Source organism: Choristoneura fumiferana, chromosome 14 (assembly GCF_025370935.1).
Source record: "Choristoneura fumiferana chromosome 14, NRCan_CFum_1, whole genome shotgun sequence".
Taxonomy (NCBI): Eukaryota; Metazoa; Arthropoda; class Insecta; order Lepidoptera; family Tortricidae; genus Choristoneura; species Choristoneura fumiferana.
Genome location: NC_133485.1, coordinates 7,617,587 through 7,638,613, shown reverse-complemented (window position 1 = coordinate 7,638,613; position 21,027 = coordinate 7,617,587). Strand labels below are relative to the sequence as shown.

Sequence of the window (21,027 nt, the reverse complement as noted above, 5' to 3'; positions counted from 1 at the left end):
TTTGCGATTCCCAAAGTCAAAGAATCGAATTTCTTTAAAATTCCAGAGAAATAATGCGTTGTTTGGGAGAAACGTGTCAAAATGGTGCTGTAGAGCGCCATCCTGATCTGTCTCGTTGTTTTTTTCCGTTCTGGCGGTTCACTTTTATATTATTAAATATTATAGATATTATAGATAGTAGGATAGGATTTCATACAAATCCGTCCAGCCGTTTCAGCGTGAAGAAGTAACAAACATACTCACTAACTCAGTCACCAACTTTGGCATTTATAATATTAGTAGGATAGGATTAGTTCCTACTAATCTCATGATCCTTCATGAGATCCAGCCTGGTGACAGATAATCTACGGTATTGAAGCAGTCTTGAATATGAAATGATTTATTTAGATAGGTAAGGATTAATACAAAGGTATGAATAAAATGGTCTGATTTTAGTCGGCATTTCTATCAATTTTTAAAGTGTAAAAAAGTAGATATAGTGACATAACTACAATAGTTGGACATATGGTATTGTGAAGTTTTTTGTAGATATTGATATATTCTTTGATATTGTACATTTTTTTGTTCTATCTTTAATAGTTTCCGCAGCACATGCGACGAAAGATATTTAATGACTATTTTTTTTGCACCTTCCTTGGGTTACATTATTGAAGATTTAGTACGGATCCCTATTTTTTTTTACATATAATGATATAGCCTATGTCACTTGCAGATAGTGAAAGAATTTTTAACGGTGAAAGAATTTTTCAATCGGTCCAGTAGTTTCGGAGCCTATTCAATGCAAACAAATAAACAAACAATCAAATCTTTCCTCTTTATAATATTACTAGCGACCCGCCCCGCCTTCGCATCGCATCTTGAATATAAAACTATTTATTTGGATAGGGATTACTAAAAAGGTATCGTGATATCGCGGGAATGGTAATTCTTAGAAAAAAAAAGTATAAAGACCATTTATGTAGATAATTTTAAGATCTATAATTTTTGCCTCGATTACTTTTTGGTAAAACTTATGGTTTTCGGGAAAAAAAAAACAAATAACCTCAAATTTTGAACTTTGACCCCGAATAACTTTTTGCACACATGGGATCAATGGGGACTTTTGACACTTTATTCCTAATGGTGTACCCAAGGTCTCCACCAAAATTCAGCTTTGTCGGAATTTATGGAAATTGAAATGTCTATATTGAGCGGAGTAGAGGTTGCTCACATAATCTCGTATGTCAAGGTGTTTCGGCAGAAACAGCCTTGGCAGACATATATTCCGGAAATGAAGGTTCATACCTACCGACTGGAATTGGTTTCATGCTGGTATCAGATGGGTATATTTAGGGGTCCTGGTCACCTTTGGGAGCGTCTGCCGAGCACTTCCGGCAAAAAAATACTGACATATTTCGCTTTTCTGTATCTACCAGTAAATTCCTAACTGATGCCATGACTATTATTTCAGTATCAGATGGGTTAAATGACGCCCCTTTTTTCGCACCGGAAGTGACTATTTTTTTGGTACTTTCGGCAAGTTCCGCCGTGGCAGACTATCAAATTCGGACTCAGCATCAGTTTTATGGGAAACCATTGTGCGTTACATAGCGGTATCAAGTAGGTACGAAATTATGCAGTCCGCTCTCCGTCTAGTAAGAGTACATACTTAAATACATATTAAACATCCAAGACCCGAGAACAAACATTCGTATTATTCATACAAATCTCTGCCGCGGCAGGGAATCGAACCCGGGACTTCAAGCTTCGTGGTCAGGTTCTCTAACCACTTGGCCATCCGGTCGTCTTTTCTCGTCTTTTTTAATATTTGTTACCTCAGAACTAATTATTTATGAACCGATTTCAAAACTTTTTTTTTCGTCTGTCTAGGAATGCTTTCAATTAGGTCCCATAAGCACCAGATCAGGATCCGATGATTGAATCCTAAGGAAATCGAGGGAACTCTTCAAATATTGTAGAGACACCTATGGTAATTTCTATATATTTAGTAGTAACTCGTGCATTTGCTCTTGAAAATCATCATTTGGTGAAGTGGAACTGATGATGGAGACCATATTTGACCAACGGACCGACTACTATAACAACTATAACAAGTACCTCACGGGTTGAATTTCAATTACTTTAACACAGTTGATAAGCAATTTAAGCTCACCGACTACAAAAAAACCATGAAAATAATTTTGTACTAGTCTGAAGTCGGTGCCTCAGCACGAGCCAGCAGGTGTGATTGAAGCCCAATATACGCGTATAGTATGTAGGTGAGGTAGACGACTATAGGTCTACTCCTGCTGGCTCGTGCTGAGGCACCGACTTCAGACTGGTAGAAAATTATTTTCATGGTTTTTTTGTAGTCGGTTCAATTTTTTTTTTTTTTTCTGAGTAAGTAAAGTACCTGCGAATTTAGTAAACGATTGAGTCTCCGTCACCACGCACTACGCATTGAACCCGGCATGTTAACGAGCAAGGGGTGCTTCAGTTGTAAAAATTGCAATATAAAATACTTTATGTCGCAATTTGCATAGCGCTGGCGTGACGACAGTAATTTATACGGTGATGATGTTGTCGCCGACAACCTCGTAAAAAAACCCTAAACCCCTAAATCGTACTATTACGTTACACGAAGTAAGAAAACAACGCTTTAACCATTTGCGGGTGGCAGCACTTTGAAGATCGTAACCATCAGTTTCTAGCTAAACCTGCCACCAAGCTGCAGTGCTTGCAGTACAGACTGGGGGGGCTACTACGAAATTCGAAAATCGAAGTTCGTATCGTACCGCCCCTCTCACTCGCGTATTTAATAATATAAGCATCAAGGGGACGGCAAGATACGAAGTTCGAATTATGCACTTCGTAGTATATAGGGCCTGGACGCTATAGTGGGTACTTTGGCGGGCAGCGGAGCGTCGAGTGTATTCTCAGCATTATACCCATACACACTTAATTAATACTTTTAAGATATTTAGAGCAAGGTACCTAACTAAGGGACCCCCTACATTCCTGCAAAATCTAAATATTTAACCCATGTTATCTTTTATCTCTTATCTTTTTGTAACTTAACGCATAAACTGCCACCGACGAATATGCGTTTTTGGAACTTCCCCCCAGTGCCGCCTATCATAATGAGGGCTATCGCGAATGAATTCGCCACTAGAGGCGCTAGTGTAGCGTGAGGTCTCCGAAATGTCAAATCTCATAGTTTTTGAGTGAGCTACGCGGGTTTATTTTTTATTAGAAAAATTTTGTGAATATTTTGTAATATGTGAAATTAATTATGGCAAATATGCGTTCCGGGGCAATGAATGTCTGTGTTTTGAGACAGTTTTGTCTTTCGGAAACCTTTGTCCTCCCTTTCTTCCGAACAAAACGGGGACTATGCAACACTGTGGCATGCTCGATATTTTTATGATACGGTTTTAAGGTGTATTAAATATGATTTTAATCTAAACTTTGTTTTCACGCTCGTAATAAGAGACTTTGAAAGCCATACTTAAAAACCTCACGCAACAGTGCACCATCTAGTGAGACAAAAAACGATAGCCCTCATTATTATTCATTCATTTTGAACGCACATGTGCGTCGGTGGCACCTGTGGTCAGTCAAGTCAAGTCAGGTGGCGTGAATGCTTTGCTAGCTTTAGTAGTTGAGGGTATTGTAATAATTTTTATTTTCAAAACAATTATTTTCTGCCAAGTTTCTTGCGGGATATTCTTCTTGGCAATGATGGTATTTTCAAAAGCACTGGTAGATTAAAAAAGTGACATGCAAACAGAGCCCTTTGCGGCCTTTTTTAACGCGAGCGAAGCCGTGGGCAATGGTTAGTTGTTGCTATAAAGTGGCCTTGGCGTTTTCCAAATAAACGCCACTAATTTGCAGCACGTCGCGTTGTCACAAGGAAATGCATGCAAAGAAGGTAAACTAAAAAACCCAAAGTTGAATAATGTGATTGTGATGCATTTTATTGGGGGAAGTACAAGCTTTCAAATACTAATGTCTATTTTTTATATACAAAGAAGTTAAACTAAAAAATCCAAAGCTGGTTTTTAAAAAGAGGCTTGGCCGTTCCACTGGTGACCATAAGGCTGGCTCTTTCCTCGGTCAACGTATTGGCATTGCCATCTCATCCCAGCCTATATACGTCCCACTGCTGGGCACAGGCCTCCTCTCAGAACAAGAGGGCTTGGGCCATAGTTCCCACGCGGGCCCAGTGCGGATTGGGAACTTCACACACACCATTGAATTGCTTCGCAGGTTTGTGCAGGTTTCCTCACGATGTTTTCCTTCACCGCAAAGCTCGTGGTAAATTTCAAATGTAATTCCGCACATGAATTTCGAAAAACTCATAGGTGCGAGCCGGGGTTTGAACCCACGACCCTATGCTTGAGAGGCGATAGGTCAAACCACTAGGCCACCACGGCTTTTTTGCCATACGAGGAAACGCAGCCAGCCTTATGGGCACCCTGCCCAATAGCAGCGACTTGGGTGATATTTGTAAATATAGATTTTTAGAATGAGAGCAAGTTAGTTTTATATAGTTCTATTTTTAACCCCCGACGCAAAAAGACGGATGTTATAAGTTTGACCACTATGTGTGTCTGTCTGTCAGCGTGTCTTGTATGTGGCATCGTGGCTCTTTAACGGATGGACCGATTTGAATGCGATTTTTTTTCATTTGAAAGCAGGTTTTCTAGAAATGGTTTTTAAACTCGTTTCATCAAAATCGGTTCAGCCGCTTTTGAGATATTGAACTTTGAAGTGAAAAAGTCGGGTTTCCAACTTTTTGTTGGTTAGGTTAGGTTATTCTCTTCCGTTTTGTTAATTTTTGTATTATATTGTGTTAATATTTTTTCCACGAGTAAAAAAAGGAGGCTTTTGTCCAGCAATGGGATACACTATAGTAAAAAAAATAAGATGAATGAGAAAAAGAATAAGAAAGAGTAAGACGTAAGAGTAAGGAGGGTACAAAGATAAATACCGGGTGTGGCCTGTAATACGAGCAAATAAATAACACATAGATCAACAAGATTAGTTCAGCGGCTTTTAAAAATAATGGATTCTTTGGATTTTCCTTTTTTCATACAAATCAAATACTGAACACAATGGCGTAGCCATGTAACCAAAGGCCCTGGGGCAAAAAAAAACTAGGGCCCCAACTAAACTATTTAAAATCGTTTGTTCCGTATTCGTTGTATTCCGAATTCGACGTACTCCAGATTTATCATTTATAGTTTGTAAGTCAGAGTCCGAGGGGCTCCCTGAGCTTGGGGGCCCCGGGGCACTGCCCCGTCTAGCCCTCCGGTAGCTACGCCACTGACTGAACATGAAACTACCGTGAGACTCACTCATATTAAATGATATTGTAACGGATAACTCACGTCTTAAACCCATTACATTAGACATTGACAATAAAAATGACGATAAAAATGCGGGTAAATCAAATACTGCTATCAATGTATGCCATCCTAAAACACAACTGACGTGGCCTGTCACGCAACAAACATCCAGCATTTTTGCTTTACATTGCTTCTTCGAATAAACTTTCAAGTGTAATAAAAATTAAAAAACTAATTATTTATAAAAATTGCTGAACTAATGTTGTTTATTTTGACGAGTATGATATAATAATATGTTTTAATTATTTGCTCATATTACAGGCCACACCCAGTATACTTAGACCAAAGATTTTTTGATCAAACATTTCTACTACCAACTAGTTGCTTTATCTTGTAGATGTAACATTATAATACAATCCCATCAAAAACATTTAATGTAAAATTGGCGGCCAAGATTACAAGGTCATAACGCTTTTGCTGTAAGATTTCACTTTACTCGTATTAACCTGAAATTACAAATGAAATTATTATTATTTTTACGTCTTCAACATAGTAATAATATTAATCTTAATTTCTTACTATATCGGCTATACGGTCCGATGGACTTATATAGGAGATTACGTCACAGGACTCATGAATAGTTCTTCAATGTTATGGCATGCAATATGTAGATCTAATCTATGAAACAGCCAGGCAATACTTTTTACACCAAGGCGTAGGGTTAGTAAAGCTAGGGTAAGGGCTTGGCTTTTCCTGAGTTTTAATAACTTATTTCAAATCATCGTGTTATAAAATAAGTATCAATGAAATCTAAAGTATGAAAGCTAAATTAATTACTTAAACTTATTTTTTTCTGTGAATTTGGGTTCTCTGGTGTTACCTGGGACGAAACTACGAGGGTTTGAAAATGAGACGAAACGATTCTAGAAAAGATAAATAGATAGGGCCGTGCCTTCATTTTGTTTCTTTTGACGGGGGCACTACCGTGCCCCCAGGTAAGTACCTACCTAAAATACTAAAAGAATCGATAAAATTAGTCATGCATTATGTTATTGCCTAACAGGAAAGGAATACCGATTTCGTTAAAAGATCCGTTCGATTTGTTAGAATTACCTATGCCATTTTTTTTCCTGTTACCTAATTTATTCTTTATTTAGCAGAAATGAGGTCACCTATATTTAATCACGGAACAAAATTTGTTTAAATACGATGAATCCTATCTAACCACTTCATTATTATTTCAAACTCAAAGCAGATCAGTGACTAAAGTAATAAAGACAATATTTAAAAATGTGCCTCAAGCGTAGAATTCAACTATTATTAGTTAGTTTTTTACTGACAACAACTGCTGAAGGACAGTTAATTGAAAGATTAAGGCAAAGGGACCAAATAGGTTTAGAGAGATACCCAACTGGAATCAATTTAAGTTCCGGAAGTGAACAATGTGAACCTATGACATTTTCTCTCCCGAAACCAGAAACGGGGTGCTGTGGTCTTCACAAGTTTGATGAAACTAACTGTAAGTACCTAAACTACACTATGATAGGTATACGTTATTGGCTTTATACCGACGCTTTATTCCCGTAGAAAAATAAAAATTGGCTAATTTCCCGTGGAAATATCGATGAATAATTTCTTAGTGCACTTCTATAGCTCCCAAGAAATATGTCTGCCATTCAGGTTTCTAGCTCCAGTGGTTAGTTATTAAGACGAATCTGCTCTCCTGCATTCCGTATGCCATAGAAATTTGGGATAATCCTGAAGCTATTATAAACACTTAATCAAATGCCAAAACTGAAGTTTCTAATAATTATCGTTATGGAGATTAAGCCACACACTTTTATTCATTATCCTTTGGGAATTTGCAGAAATCCCTTGAAGTCTCTAGTTTCAGTGGTTAAGCCTCCTGAGTCCTGACATTTTTTAACAAACTTAGTGCTTAAGACCTAGACGTGGTTGACCTGTAAAGTTCTTAGAATTCTTTATTCTATGAACAATTTGTACTTTATAAAGTACATTCAGCCGTTGTTCTTAGTGTTAATTGGGTTCTTTATAAAGGACGCGAGAACTCAGGAGGTTAGACTGTGCATTGTCTGTTAGCCTGTCAGTCAGTCACGTACCTACCTATTAGTATAGATATACTAGTTAATACTAAGAAAACGCAATCCAAAACCAGCCCAATGAATTTCTCGTATAATGATTTATCTCTATTAAATCGTAATTTGAATCAAACCCCCTTAAATTTACTCTCATGTTTGTGTTTAGTTAGAGCCGGTAAGAGGTTATATAAAAGAAATGTTCAAGATGAAGAAATATATGAAGACGGAGAAATGTCCGACGGAAATGACAGTGAAGACGAGCATTACTACGAATACGAATACAATAGTTCTGAGTTGAAAAACGATACACTTCCAGAATCCAGGCGAAAACGAGACATAATTGACGGATTCATAAACCCACCAAGCAAATTCATCGTTGGTATGTAGTTATTGCAATTTCTCAAATTTGAAATAAAAGTTTTTTTTTTTTACCTAAGCCCAAACCGCGTTTGATAAATTTGGTCATGTACCTTATGGGACATTTAACTCGAAAGCCTGTTCTTATCACTTGCTATATTAATGGTGACTTTCATCAATTTTTCTAACAAAGTTTGTATGTTTCACAGCTGGAAGTACCGCTGATATATCCTACTACCCCTGGATAGTGCATCTGGAAATTCTTATTAGACGAACTAATTATATTTCAACCTGCGGTGGTTCATTGATCAACTCTAAATTCGTGTTGACAGCTGGACATTGTATGCCATTAGAGTTGCAAAGTTTGAATGAGTAAGTGATTCTGTTTTGGACTTGGTACATACTTCTTTGTCATCTTTAGGGCCTACGCTAGCTGGCGCAGGTGCACTGCGCGGGCGCACGCCTGCAGGTGCGGGTGCAGGTAAAATCCGTCGCACGCGACGCGTGCAGTTAGCGCTGCTCATACTATTTTTCAATAGACGTTCACCCGCTCCGTGCAAATCGCGTCAGCTAGCGTAGGCCTTGGCCTAGGTAGAGTTCCTTAAATTTTAGTGTAATTTTCTTCATTACTTTCGTTAGTTGAAGGATTCAAGTTATCAGTTTTTCTGTTTACGAGTACTTCTTGCATGCACGCGCATGTTATTAGTATATTCTGTTGTGCTGTTTTGTCAACGTTCTCTTACTATGTATTACGTTCACACGATTAAAATTGTTTTTAATTCCCGATGCAAAAAGAGGGGTGTTATAAGTTTGACCGCTATGTGTGTCTGTATGTGTCTGTCTGTCTGTGGCACCGTAGCTCTCAAACGGATGGGCCGATTTAAATGCGTTTTTTTTCGATAGCAGGTTTTCTAGCGATGGTTCTTAGATATGTTTTATCATAATCGGTTCGGCCGTTTTTGAGATATTGAACTTTGAAGTGATAAAGTCGGGATTTTCCAACTTTTTGTTGGTTAGGATAGGTTATTGATGAATACTCATCGCTTTTCCTAATTCCAGTGACAAAATTTTCTTTATTTTCCTTTTTTTAATAGCTAGTATGTAGTTTATCAAAATTGATATTTCTATTTCAGTATCAAAGTCGTATTAGCAGAATACGACACAAGGACTCCGTCAATGGATTGCATAAGCTACTCGAACGGGGAAAGGAAATGCGTCAACAACGTGGTGATGAACCCTGAGCAAATCTTCAGGCACCCCCAAGGTCATGACATAGCGATATTAAGGCTACGAGGAATCGCACCGTACTCAGGTAAATAGGAAGTACAAATAAAAATAGTTTATTTCTGAAAATATTAAAAACACAGTTACATTTATGCTCACCCCCACACTAGGCATGGCCTGTCCCGTGAGGTAAATAATACGGTTTACAAAAAGCAATACGTAGCGGCTATTGGCAACTATTTTTAGGGAACAGAAAAATAAAAATAAAAATTTAACGGGCTCTAAACAAAATAAACATAAGTGAAACAAGGTAAATTATTTAGGAAACATAAAACATAAAAGTATAGACAACATAATAGTACAGTCAACGTCATAAATAAGTGATCATTTCTGTACCTTGTCGCTTTCAGTCGTTACACAATTTCGAATGGCTTTTCAAACATGACGTTATAAGTGACAAGGTACAAAAGTCATCACTTATTTATGACGTTGACTGTACTTGTAGTTAGATGACTGCCAAAATCGATGGTGTTTTTTTTACAGTGGCTTTAAGGTACCTTCCTGGGTTACCAATATACCTATACAGTAGACTTGTCGGAGTCAGCCTTAAGAGCAGCATTTCCCAAACTTTTTAGGCAGCGGAAAAATATTTAGTGCTAAAATAGCTAAAAACACCTAATTTTATGGGAGATTGTCCTCCGCAACCTTACGGTGCACCATAAGTCCTATTCATTTTCCGCAGAAGCTTTGCAGAACGCCGGGACTGAATTAGAGAGATCTTACAGAATGGCTGCCATAGAGACTATAAAAAAGAATTCTTACTAGGTTCCATCCATTCGATTGGTACTATTAAAAAAAAGAGAGCTTTAGTTGTGTGATTCATGCGTTACTTTGCGGAGGTCCATATCAATGAACTACAACCTTTTACCTTGCTTATCCGCTACCAGCCCCTGTACCACAAAAGTTACAAGTGCGCTATAATTTGACAAAATTGTCAAAGTGACAATTATGTCGAATTGTAGCACTTGTAACTTTTGTGGTACAGGGCCCAGACGTTTGAGACGTCTGTACTACATATCATCATCATTATCATCAGCTGGAAGATGCCCACTGCTGAACAAAGGCCTCTTCCTTAGAACGTCACAATTAAAGACAAATCGCCACTTACATCCGCCGGCACACACACACACACACCATACGACACACATAAATGTCTTTTCTGTATGATCATTTTATGTAAAAAGGGTTTCGTTTAATCATAACCACGATTGATAATAAGCGAAGATGTGGGCTAAGATGGAACTCAATTATTTAGGTCATACTACATTAATGGATGGATGGATTCATGATTGATTAATTTGATAATTAACTCTAAAGTGTGTATGTACATAAGTAAGTTAACTCTTTATTGCACAAAAGGGAAGAAACATACTTACCTACAATTAACAAACTTTGAGATACACTGTGCTGGTATGTAGCAAATGGTTTATCTATATCGTGTCGATAGATTTGGAATGCTGCGGTGTCGACCTCACGCGCGATCGATTCAGATAAATCCCACAATAGATTAAATATCTTAGATATGTTCTTGTATGTAAGCTAGCATGTAATAATGTGATTAAAATCAGAGCAGAATCAGAGCAGTTAGAGACAGTTCAAGTTAAGCCGACAAAGGTGCTTTTCTTCCACCGCTCAACTTTCCCCAAAATATTTACATGTACAAAGGTGAATTTATTCCTGTAAGGGATCTTTTCAGTGGATGACAGGTGCAATCAGTTGGGGACCGACAAAGAGTGAGTTTATAAGTCAAATCAAAATAGTGGAAGCTGCAATACAATGATGTATCCATTCAACGGTTGACTGGTAGAGATTCCTTAAAGGGATAAGTTCGTCTTTGTACATGTATCTCAACCATACTTCAACATTTGTGAATTGTGTTTGTTTCTCTATTTCTGTACAATAAAGAGTTTACATAAGTACATATATACAATGCTTTAAGTGGCTTTAATCAATATAATACGTAAACTCATAGGAATAAACTATTAAAATACAAATAAATAAAGTACTATAAAAGTTTCCTGTTTTCAGAATTCATACGACCAATATGCCTTCCGCCGTTCAACATTGATACTCCACGTAACCGAGATTTAGAACTAGTGGTGGCTGGATGGGGCGCCTTATACGAAACCAGCCCAGGGCATCCGCTGAAACAATTCACGACGGTCAATTTAGTTCCCCTTCAAGAATGCAGCTTACTAAGCAATGTGCCTCCAGAAATGATATGTGCGATTGGTCATAATGGGCAAGATGCTTGCTACGGGGATTCAGGTGGTCCTCTCATGGCTTACTACAATGGGAACTACATATTGGTCGGGATTGTTAGCGGTAAGCATGTTGTAGGGGCTCATTGTGGGTCCCAAGTGCCCACGTCTTACGTGAATGTGTATCTGTACCTTAACTGGATACAGAGTGTCATGAAACCGTATTAAACGTATGTATTTGTTCGCATTTATATTATTTCTAATTGTACCTAATAAGTACAATACAGTGTAATAGTATTAGATTAGTATTAGAAACTAGGTACCATCAGCCAAATAAGTGGTCTATCATTTTTTAAACAAGTTCCTATCAAATAAATATGTCGCTAAAGTCGAACTTTCAAGTTGACAGACACGTCTATTGGCATTATTGTTTTATGACATGCAAGACCACATATTTGGCTGATGGTACAGTGACTTTGTGGCAATAATAACTTATAACTGTTAGGAATTAATTGTACCTATTATTTATTGTACTAGTTTTTAAATAAAAACTAACATTTTCACTAAGTATTTTAAAACTTTTTTTGCACTTATCACAAATATAGCTTAAAACTTGAAAAATAAAAAGAGAAAATTTATCTAAAATGTAACTATCCATTTAGAAAAGTGTAAATAAGACGTGGCAATCAATACGAATAATAAGTACATAAGTTATGTCCAGGTTAGCTTACGAGAATATATACACGTCAATGATATTAATACACGTAGTTTTATTCGTTAGGTTTATCATTATCACATTTTTCAAATTAACACTTGCTAGAAAATTTCAACAAAATTTCATTTAAAAAAGATTCATTGCTCTAAATGTCTGTCGTTTCGGGAGACACGGCAGTGCTCCCACCAAGTTGTGCGTGCGCGAGGTAAACTGTCCTACCATATTTTTTCGAATCATTTAGGCGTGTTGTCACACCTCTATCTTGCAGCACTGGTATATTAAAATGCTGGAAGCCCGAAATTCTGTTCATTTGATGAGCTAAGGATACTTAAAAGAATTTAAAGATTATTTGTTTAGAAGCTACCCTATGGTGCTATGGAGTTGCAAAGTTACGTAATTTGATAATGATTGACTAATTAATTAAGAATCATCAAAAGTGAACTTACTTACTTCCAGAATACCCAGAGAGCTGAAACTTGGCACTTGACATTAAACAGATCAGTAAGAAGCGCAAGCGCACATAGATATATTGAAATTGTATGGAATCCCATAACAGGCCCGATTTTAGCCAATTTTTTTTACAAATATCTCCTAGCCTGGGCTATTTATGCGTTTTGACTAGTTTCTACAAGCAAATCATCTCAATCCCGACTTGACACATTTTTTACAGCATATTTTTGTTGGGATTAGTTTCAGAAGGCTATTCACACGATTATCTCAGGTGTTCTATTATTCAAGAACAGTACATACCTAATCACATTCATCGTGGCATTGGTAGTTTGTTAAACGCGAAGTAAACGAGTGAAGCCGGTAGACTCGTCTATCTACTCGTAGCTTGATGTAGGTAACATGGCAGACCCTTTGTTTCATGACTTTGACAGATGATACTAAATGTTTCAGGCCTGTCAAACATTTGTAATGAGGTCTACTCAATGAAAGAGTTTACACTGCAACATTTTAATACAACCAACTTAAAACAAGGAGGTTATGTATTCGCCACTATGAATAGGTATTAATTAAATAACTGAAAACCTAAAAGTACTTTGAAGCAGGTTGTGTTTTTGTTTCAATCCTTTGTTTAACTGTGCCCAGTCTAAAAGTTACAAATGCAGCATATGTAAGTTCGCCAAATAAATGTTTTAGCAAGGTTGGTTGGTCAATTTCAAATACAAATGAATTACATACCTAAATAAAGTAATATAAAATAAAAACCTAAAACTGAAACAAATTACTTAAAGAGTAGGTACCCCTTTGGCAAGGTCCCGAAGATGCTGGCAGCGTTTCCTCTTTGAACATCCAAGATAATTCTTTGTCCGAGGAAGCTGCCAGCTCTTCGGACCCCTGCGACGTCTACTAACCTTTTAGAAATTTCTTTAATAAGTTTAAAGCGCTAGGACCCCACGGACCAAGGGTCTCGACACCGAATGGGACAAAGTCGTATGTATAACTAGTAATATGTACATATATAAACAGAATAAAATAGTTGCGCCCGTCATAGCCTTGAACTCTAGTCCTCCAGTTTACAATTCCAACACTAGTCCACCACATTGATCTTATTGTGCATGATCATTTCACAAAAAATAGTGTTATGAGAATAATTCCGATAGACGCATTTTCCCAGGGAAAGTACTTACCAAGCTAGATCGATTGTTCGCCCCCGAAAGCTCCCACGTAGCAAATTTCGCCGAAATCGTTACAGCTGTTTTCGAGAATACCGATATAAATAAATAAACAAAAGTACAAAAATTGCTCGTTCAATGGTTAACATAAGATTGATATTTAATTTTATTTACACATATTAGAAAACCTTAATTTTCGCATAATTATTATATAATTGTAAACATAATGTTCTCAGACTTTTTTGCCAAAATAGTATGTACCTACTTCATTTTCCTAAGACATCAAAAATAGTATATTATAAAATCACCCGGTTGAATCGTTCGACCTTACCTTGTACTCTGAGATACCAATACGATGGAGAAACACATTTTCGAGGCTACAGTACCTAGCTAGGCTTAGCGTTCCCACCGCAAACGTCTGAGGAGCGCACCGCCCACCTTGTGATAAGGGCCAAGTGGGCAGAATGGGCCATTTAATGCGGCACCAGTACATGACCCCATTTCTATGAAAATGGTTGCTTTACTGCGTGGGTAAGGAAGTAAGGAAAGCTGTACCTTGTCATGAATGCTGAGGACGAAAGGAAGAATGGAAAACATGTAGATATTTAGGCCATGAATTGCTTCGTAGGTGTGTATGGGTTTGCGGGCGATGTTCACGAAATAGCATAAGTAGATTAACTTAACAGGAAAGGACAAAATGTACACGTACCTACTACAGAATCTATTTTTACCTCAGGGACGCATGGGAATTTTCCCTGCCCGATCCTTGCGTTGCGTTGATTGTGCCAAATACTATTATCATTATCAGTGAAGGAAACGGGCACGTTCAAGGAAATATCAACACATATCTAACTTATATTATGAATGCGGATTAGCGTAGGGTAGGTATGTTATTTGAATGTTACGCTCCCACGTTTAAAGTAATAAACCAATTTAATTAGCAATAACAGTAAATAAATAATAATAATAATTTTATTATTAATATTAATAAAAAAAAACAAATATTCGCGTCGACTTGAGCACCTTCTCCGTTTTTTTTTCGTCGGTTAGGTAATAAAATAATAATTATCGCCGTAATGAACTTATTTAATAAAATTGAAAGGGGTAGTATTGTTAATTCATAATTGTTGAGTAGTATTGACATTATTTATGAAAACAAATCAACAATGTCTATAATCATGTTCATTATCTGCACTATAATATGATAATAATAATAATATAAATGAGTACTTTATAAATTTATGGTAATGTAATTAATTGTTTGTTTAAAAAAATATAACAGATTCATTAAATGTTTAATAGTAATAAAAATTCAATTGAGTAATTAACACATTTACGAGTCTACATATTACTTATAAAAATATATCACTAACATTTTCACCTCACTAGCTCGAAAAAGCTTTCTTTATCTTTCGAAATCTGCGTGAAAAGTCGCTTTTTATGCTTTTGGCTGGAAAGAGTTTTTGAAATTCGAACGTTATCGTATCATACCATATCGACCGCTTACTTTCACAACCTCGTATCTGGCCACAAAATTGCTTTAGAATCATCTTTATGCTAAGTTCTATAGTGTTGATTTGTTGTATACAATTCGGTTAGACACGAGGTTGAGGAAGTAAGCGTTGAATAGTGACGTGTTCATAAAGAAAGTTCGTTCGTTCGTTGAAGTAGGTAATATTTAAATCTGTTATTTTATTCCTATTACTAAACATTTATTTGGTAATAATAAAGCTGATTTCAGTTATCTGAACTTATTCCAAATGCGTCTATAATTAGAAAAAATTACAGAACAAACAAGAAGAAAATAGATATCAAATGATGGAAAGAAATTCGGAAACGCACCCGAAAAAAAGCACAATGACACGTTCTGTGTTTGGTCTTAAATTATTTCATGAACATAAATGCGTTAGTGTTTTCATTCTTGTTGTGATTGTTTTTATTTATTAAGACCAAAAAAATAAATAACATTTATTTACATTTTGTTCTATTACATAAGTTTTTCATCTTTATTCACAAAAAATAACGATAAATAGGTAGATAGACATGTGGTCAAATTCAGAACGCACCTACCGGAGGGAAAAAAGTTCACACTGTCAATATTACCACTTCTAGTAATAATTATTTTTAACTTTAAGTAGGTTTAGCTACTTAGGTTCATAATGAAATGTAAAAAGTACTAGCTAACTCACTTATCAACGTCAGACAACGTCCAACCCAAACCCTGGATCTAGAGAGCTGAACTTTTACTTGGACTTCGAAATTATCTCTTTTTATGGAGACAGGAACGTGAATTGTATTTTGAGACATTTCCATGGGATGAGAATTCTGCCATTTAGAAAAAGCCACTGGCATAAGCTAGCTAGCATAACCTGAAACTGATTTATAAATACGAGTGTTCAATTTATTTTCTTCCATCTACCTACTATTTTTCTCGCTGTCGTGAGGTGAAATATTGTGTGTTCCGCTCGGCTGTAAACATTGACTTATATTCTACCGAGTACATATATATCGATGGCTGTAAAATTGTTTAGCATTTCGTGCCTTTAAAACCCTCGACTACGCTCAGGATTCTTCTTTTGAACCACTCGCTTTCGCTTGCTCAGGTTTCAATATAAGCACTCGTGCCAAACAGTCACTTTCCAGCCTTGCATAAAAAATAACTATTTTTTCTCAACACGTCATTTTTTAATCGACGAAAAAAAATGGAGGAGGTTCTCAAGTTGGACTTCCACGCGTATATTTTTTTTATGTATGACCACGGCCACGAATAACTTTTTACAGAGTAGTCCGATTTTGATAATTATTTTTTTTATGAAAAGGGTACCTCGAAGTTGGTCCCATATAAATTTGGAAAAAAAACTTACTCTAAAGGTGGGGAAAAATTATAAAATAAAAACTTTTTAACAAAAAAATTAAACCGCCGAAAAAAACTGAAAGGCAAAAAATAATAAACCTTTTTTATTTAACCTTAATCTAGGTATCAGTTTGAAGTCGGTGCCTCGGCACTAGCCAGCAGGAGTGGACCTAATAGTCATCTACCTGATGGGCTTCTATCACTCCTCCTGGCTCGTGCTGAGGCACTGACTTCAAACTGGTGCCTAGATTAAGGTTAAATAAAAAAGTTTAATTATTTTTTGCTTTTCATTTTTTTTCTTTTTATTTTTTTTGTTAAGAAGTTTTTTTTCTTCTAATCGATGGTGGTAAACTTAGATACCGCAGTTCATCATTACGTTCGAGTTTCAAAAACCTTTTCCCCGCAAGAGTCTCACGCGGATTTCGAAGGAGCAAGACAGCATTATGGAGTTAGTGAGGTGAAAACTAAATTTTTCTAGTGAGTACCATTACCCTACCTCTAAGCTAACCTATCTGTTGAATAAAATTTAAGAAAACACATAAAAACGTGTGCACATAAAGTTATGCAACGTGAAGGGAAAAAGCAGCGACATATTGATTCTGGAAGCGAAATCAAACGATGGCATCTCCATTCCTCTTGTGTTATTAGCTTTGTAATGTTTTTAACCCCTGCACTTTGACCACGATTGGTCGTTGCACTACAACTGAAATGTCGATATGAATAAACATGCCTTTCGCGCGATAAAGCCCGTTTCAGTGTTTGACTATGGTGTTGACTATGTCGAACATTATGGAGCACTCATGACATGCTAGCAACCTTGCAAGGCCAAGCGATAAATACGTATAGTTTTCTGCGTAAGAAAAAGTTTTTCGTAAAATTTTAATTTTTAATACAAACTTTTTTGCTGACTGTCCTCTTTGGCAACTTAATTTGCATTATCACCCAAACTAAATTTGCATACCAAATTTCAAGTCGATGCCGTTAACCGTTGAAGAGTTCCGTCCTGCGGAGCGGAGACGATCTTGGCCGGATTACCAAGATGTCACTACCAGATTATTGTATTGTCACGCAATTTACATAAGTATGCCAAATTTCAAGTCAATCTCGTGTCGTGTTTTAACAAATAAATATTTTTATCTTTAACCGACTACTGGAAGTTGGTCAAATTTAACTTGCAAGATTTGATTACAGACAGAGACAGACAGAGACAGACAGACAGACAAACTACGGGACAGGTGAAACTAAATAAAAGCTTGTAAAAAGTAAACAATGTCAAAAAGTCTTTTTATTGAAAAACACTTTCTAAAATGCAGAAATTGTTACTTATCTCACCTTTAAGTTAAGCCTTTGAGGCGGTATATGTACCTACCTAGGTAAATACACTTGGACCGCCGCGTCGATCAAAAAATCGAAATATTTGTGAAACTCGTACTCTCATAATTATGCTGAATTAAATGTTTACCGGGATGTTCAGTCAGACTAATCAAACCATCGCTGAAATGAAATGAAAATATTTATTCATGATTTACTTGAAAAAACAGCACAAATATTATATTATATTAGGCAAAACATTATAAAAGCGAACTACTCGCACTCTATGCTTCAGTATCTAACCAGCAACGGCCACCATCAAAATATAAATAGACATATTTTTTTTAGTTCACGTTCTGATGTAAAATGTTGACGCAATTTTACATATTCTGGTACTTACATAATAAACAACCAAAATTGAATGGACGTCAGATTGATAGACGGGGAAGAGGGCCGGGTTATATTAAAGGAATCATAATGAAACCCGGGAAAAGTAAAGAAATCAATTTCATTTTGACGAAGAAGCGACGTAAGATGTAAAAGATTTTTCTTACGACTGTTATATTCATTCTGAGTAATAAATACCTACGATACACCGACCATTCATTCAACAGCGTTTCCAAGATGTTTTCGAAATGCCTCCGCTAAGCTTTTAGGGTAGAATTTGTGAACTTATTTTTCGCAGCGGCAAGCAAAACGTGGTAAATTACAAGTTTCGTTGACTAAAGTATGTACCTACTGAGTTAGGGGGTGTTTCTCTACTATTCCGAAACGAACGTTGGCTTTCGGATTTTATTTTAAGTATGGAGCTTTACTAATTGTAAGGATGGTCGAACGAAGCGGTTTTCTCGCATATTTAGCAATTGCCGTTGGGGCATTTCAACAATTCATGTAGCACCATCATATATATCGTTATAACATAAAGAAATCAATTTGCATTCAGGTGGTGGAAGTCAAAAGTAAAGCCATTCGGCTGCGTTGACGGAGTACCTAGAGTGCGTTTACGCAGCTGCGGAAACCGACTGACCAACGATTTGAATTAAGTTTTAATTTTAAATTATATATAAAATTTTATTAAACTTGCCATGTAAATAAGTATGCGTGTACGAATCAAATCTTGCAACTGGATTTGGACCCACTTCTAGTACTCGTAGATAGATAGATAGATATAATTATATATATAATTCCATACATAATGTCAAAATATAATGTATTCACAAAAAGATCGTCAAAAATAAAATTAGAGTGAAAACATTGATCCAAATAAAATAAAAAATATAAATTTTACAACAATACGAAAATAATAATATGTCAGTAGTTAGATTGACATACAATTTGGCATAGGTACGCAGGACGGAACTCCTCAATGGTTAAAGGCATCGACTAGAAATTTGGTACGGAAATGTAGTTTAGATGACAATGTACTACCCTATTTTTATGTTCTCGCTCATTATAAACGTATATGTTTAATTTTAAGTTCTCATAATAAGTGAATTGTAAATTCTTAATGAGAATAAATTATCTTTAAGCCAATGTAAGTACATTCAACAAAAAGTAGGTACAGTTAGGAAAAAATCTTGTATTAAAAATGAGATTTTTAAACAAAAAAAATCTTAGCTTAAAGATGTCATTATACAATACTTTGGTAATAAAATCCATAACAACTGATCAGCTGAAAACATAGTGCTTTTTAGGATTCATTATGCTAGAGAAAATTATCTGTTTCATCTAAGCCAATGAGGGCTATCGTTTTTTGTCTCACTAGATGGCGCACTGTTGCGTGAGGTTTTTAAGTATGGCTTTCAAAGTCTGTTATTACGGGCGTGAAAACAAAGTTTAGATTAAAATCATATTTAATACACCTTAAAACCGTACCATAAAAATATTGGGCATGCCACAGTGTTGCATAGTCCCCGTTTTGTTCGGAAAAAACGGAGGACAAAGGTTTCCGAAAGACAAAACAGTCTCAAAACACAGACATTCATTGCCCCGGAACGCATATTTGCCATAATTAATTTCAGATATTGCAAAATATTCACAAAATAATTCTAATTATAAATAAACCCGCGTAGCTCACCCAAAAACTATGAGATTTGACATTTCGGAGACCTCACGCTACACTAGCGCCTCTAGTGGCGAATTCATAGGAGATAGCCCTCATTGGGATGTCCCAATTTTTGACAACATAAATCGAAAACCATTTGGAGAAATAGGCTTTGTGAAGCGTTTTCAGAAATCAGATTTCAAAAATGTGATAAACTGAATTAAATAAACAAAATTTAAGTAATGACCCTCATTTGACCCCGGCAGTGTCTCGTCACAAAGGCAGTTATATAAAGCAATTCTACACTCTTAAGCAAATTGATAGTTTGAAATGTTGCTGTCCTGCTTATAATAGCAAAGAGTGACAAAGATAGAACTTTAATCACATTATAATGCGCACCCGGCTTTAAACAGTTGTCATTTATCGTAAAGTCCGAAATGTATACGAGTATTTCCAATGTATTTTTACAAATTAAATTATTAAATTACTAACGTTACAAGTAAATATAAAAGAATTAAAATAACAGATTTAAATTAAAATATCTATTTACTATCACACCATTAAACAAACATAGGAATAATCGAAGCTAAAAGAAGAGAAATAAATAAAACTATTTGTCATGGTTCATTTAGGACCCTAAGCCGTGCTTGAATTACTGTCGTAATGCCACAGATTATTTTATGTACGACCTGAATTTTTCTAGGCAATGGAACGTGGCTGTCTCACTGTGACGCCATCCAGCGTATTTCGTAAAAAAATATAAAAAATTAAATACTCATCCAAATTAAAAAAAAAATGAAAATGGTATCTTAAAATATCCTATTCTTTCCAAAAATAAAATAAAAACTATAGATTATTTTTTTTGGTGCATCCCAATTTCTTTCAGTAGGTAATTTGAAACATGTCAAACTTTCATACTACTTAAGTACCTATTCAGTTACCTTTGAGCAAAGAGGATGGAGAGACACCTTTGAGCTTGAATGTATCTAGGTAAGTACAATGTAAGTATGCCCTCATGTTTCATTCTGTCCCGTAAAATATCGGGTAAAACAAAAGTGTGCTTCAACATTACCTATAATATACACACAAGTACCGCAGTATTTAAAAATTCCCGCCCGGATAAATATACCGTTCCGGGTTCGATATCCGTGTCGGGGCAGATATTTGTATGAAAAATACGAATGTTTGTTCTCGGGTCTTGGGTGTTTAATAT

General features: G+C 36.1%; 1 protein-coding gene and 1 long non-coding RNA gene across 2 annotated transcripts; both read left to right on the top strand.

The window, feature by feature from the left end:
• Positions 1-1,033: 1,033 nt before the first annotated feature.
• On the top strand, positions 1,034-20,790 carry LOC141434889 (uncharacterized). Its single transcript, XR_012452104.1, has 3 exons — positions 1,034-1,201; positions 1,277-1,340; positions 20,779-20,790. It is a non-coding gene; the product is annotated as an uncharacterized lncRNA (long non-coding RNA).
• Positions 6,587-11,809, top strand: LOC141434887 (serine protease SP24D-like). The gene is made up of 5 exons (XM_074097377.1): positions 6,587-6,849; positions 7,596-7,808; positions 7,996-8,158; positions 8,920-9,098; positions 11,099-11,809. The coding sequence occupies exons 1-5, from the start codon at positions 6,621-6,623 to the stop codon at positions 11,497-11,499; spliced, it is 1,185 nt and encodes a 394-aa protein (XP_073953478.1). The 5' UTR covers positions 6,587-6,620; the 3' UTR covers positions 11,500-11,809.
• Positions 20,791-21,027: the final 237 nt, after the last annotated feature.

Coding starts and splice junctions, on each gene's coding strand:
- LOC141434887 (XM_074097377.1), top strand. CDS start 6,621: ATGTGCCTCAAGCGTAGAATTCAACTATTATTAGTTAGTTTTTTACTG. Junction 6,850..7,595: donor CAAGTTTGATGAAACTAACT/GTAAGTACCTAA, acceptor GTTTGTGTTTAG/TTAGAGCCGGTAAGAGGTTA. Junction 9,099..11,098: donor AGGAATCGCACCGTACTCAG/GTAAATAGGAAG, acceptor TCCTGTTTTCAG/AATTCATACGACCAATATGC.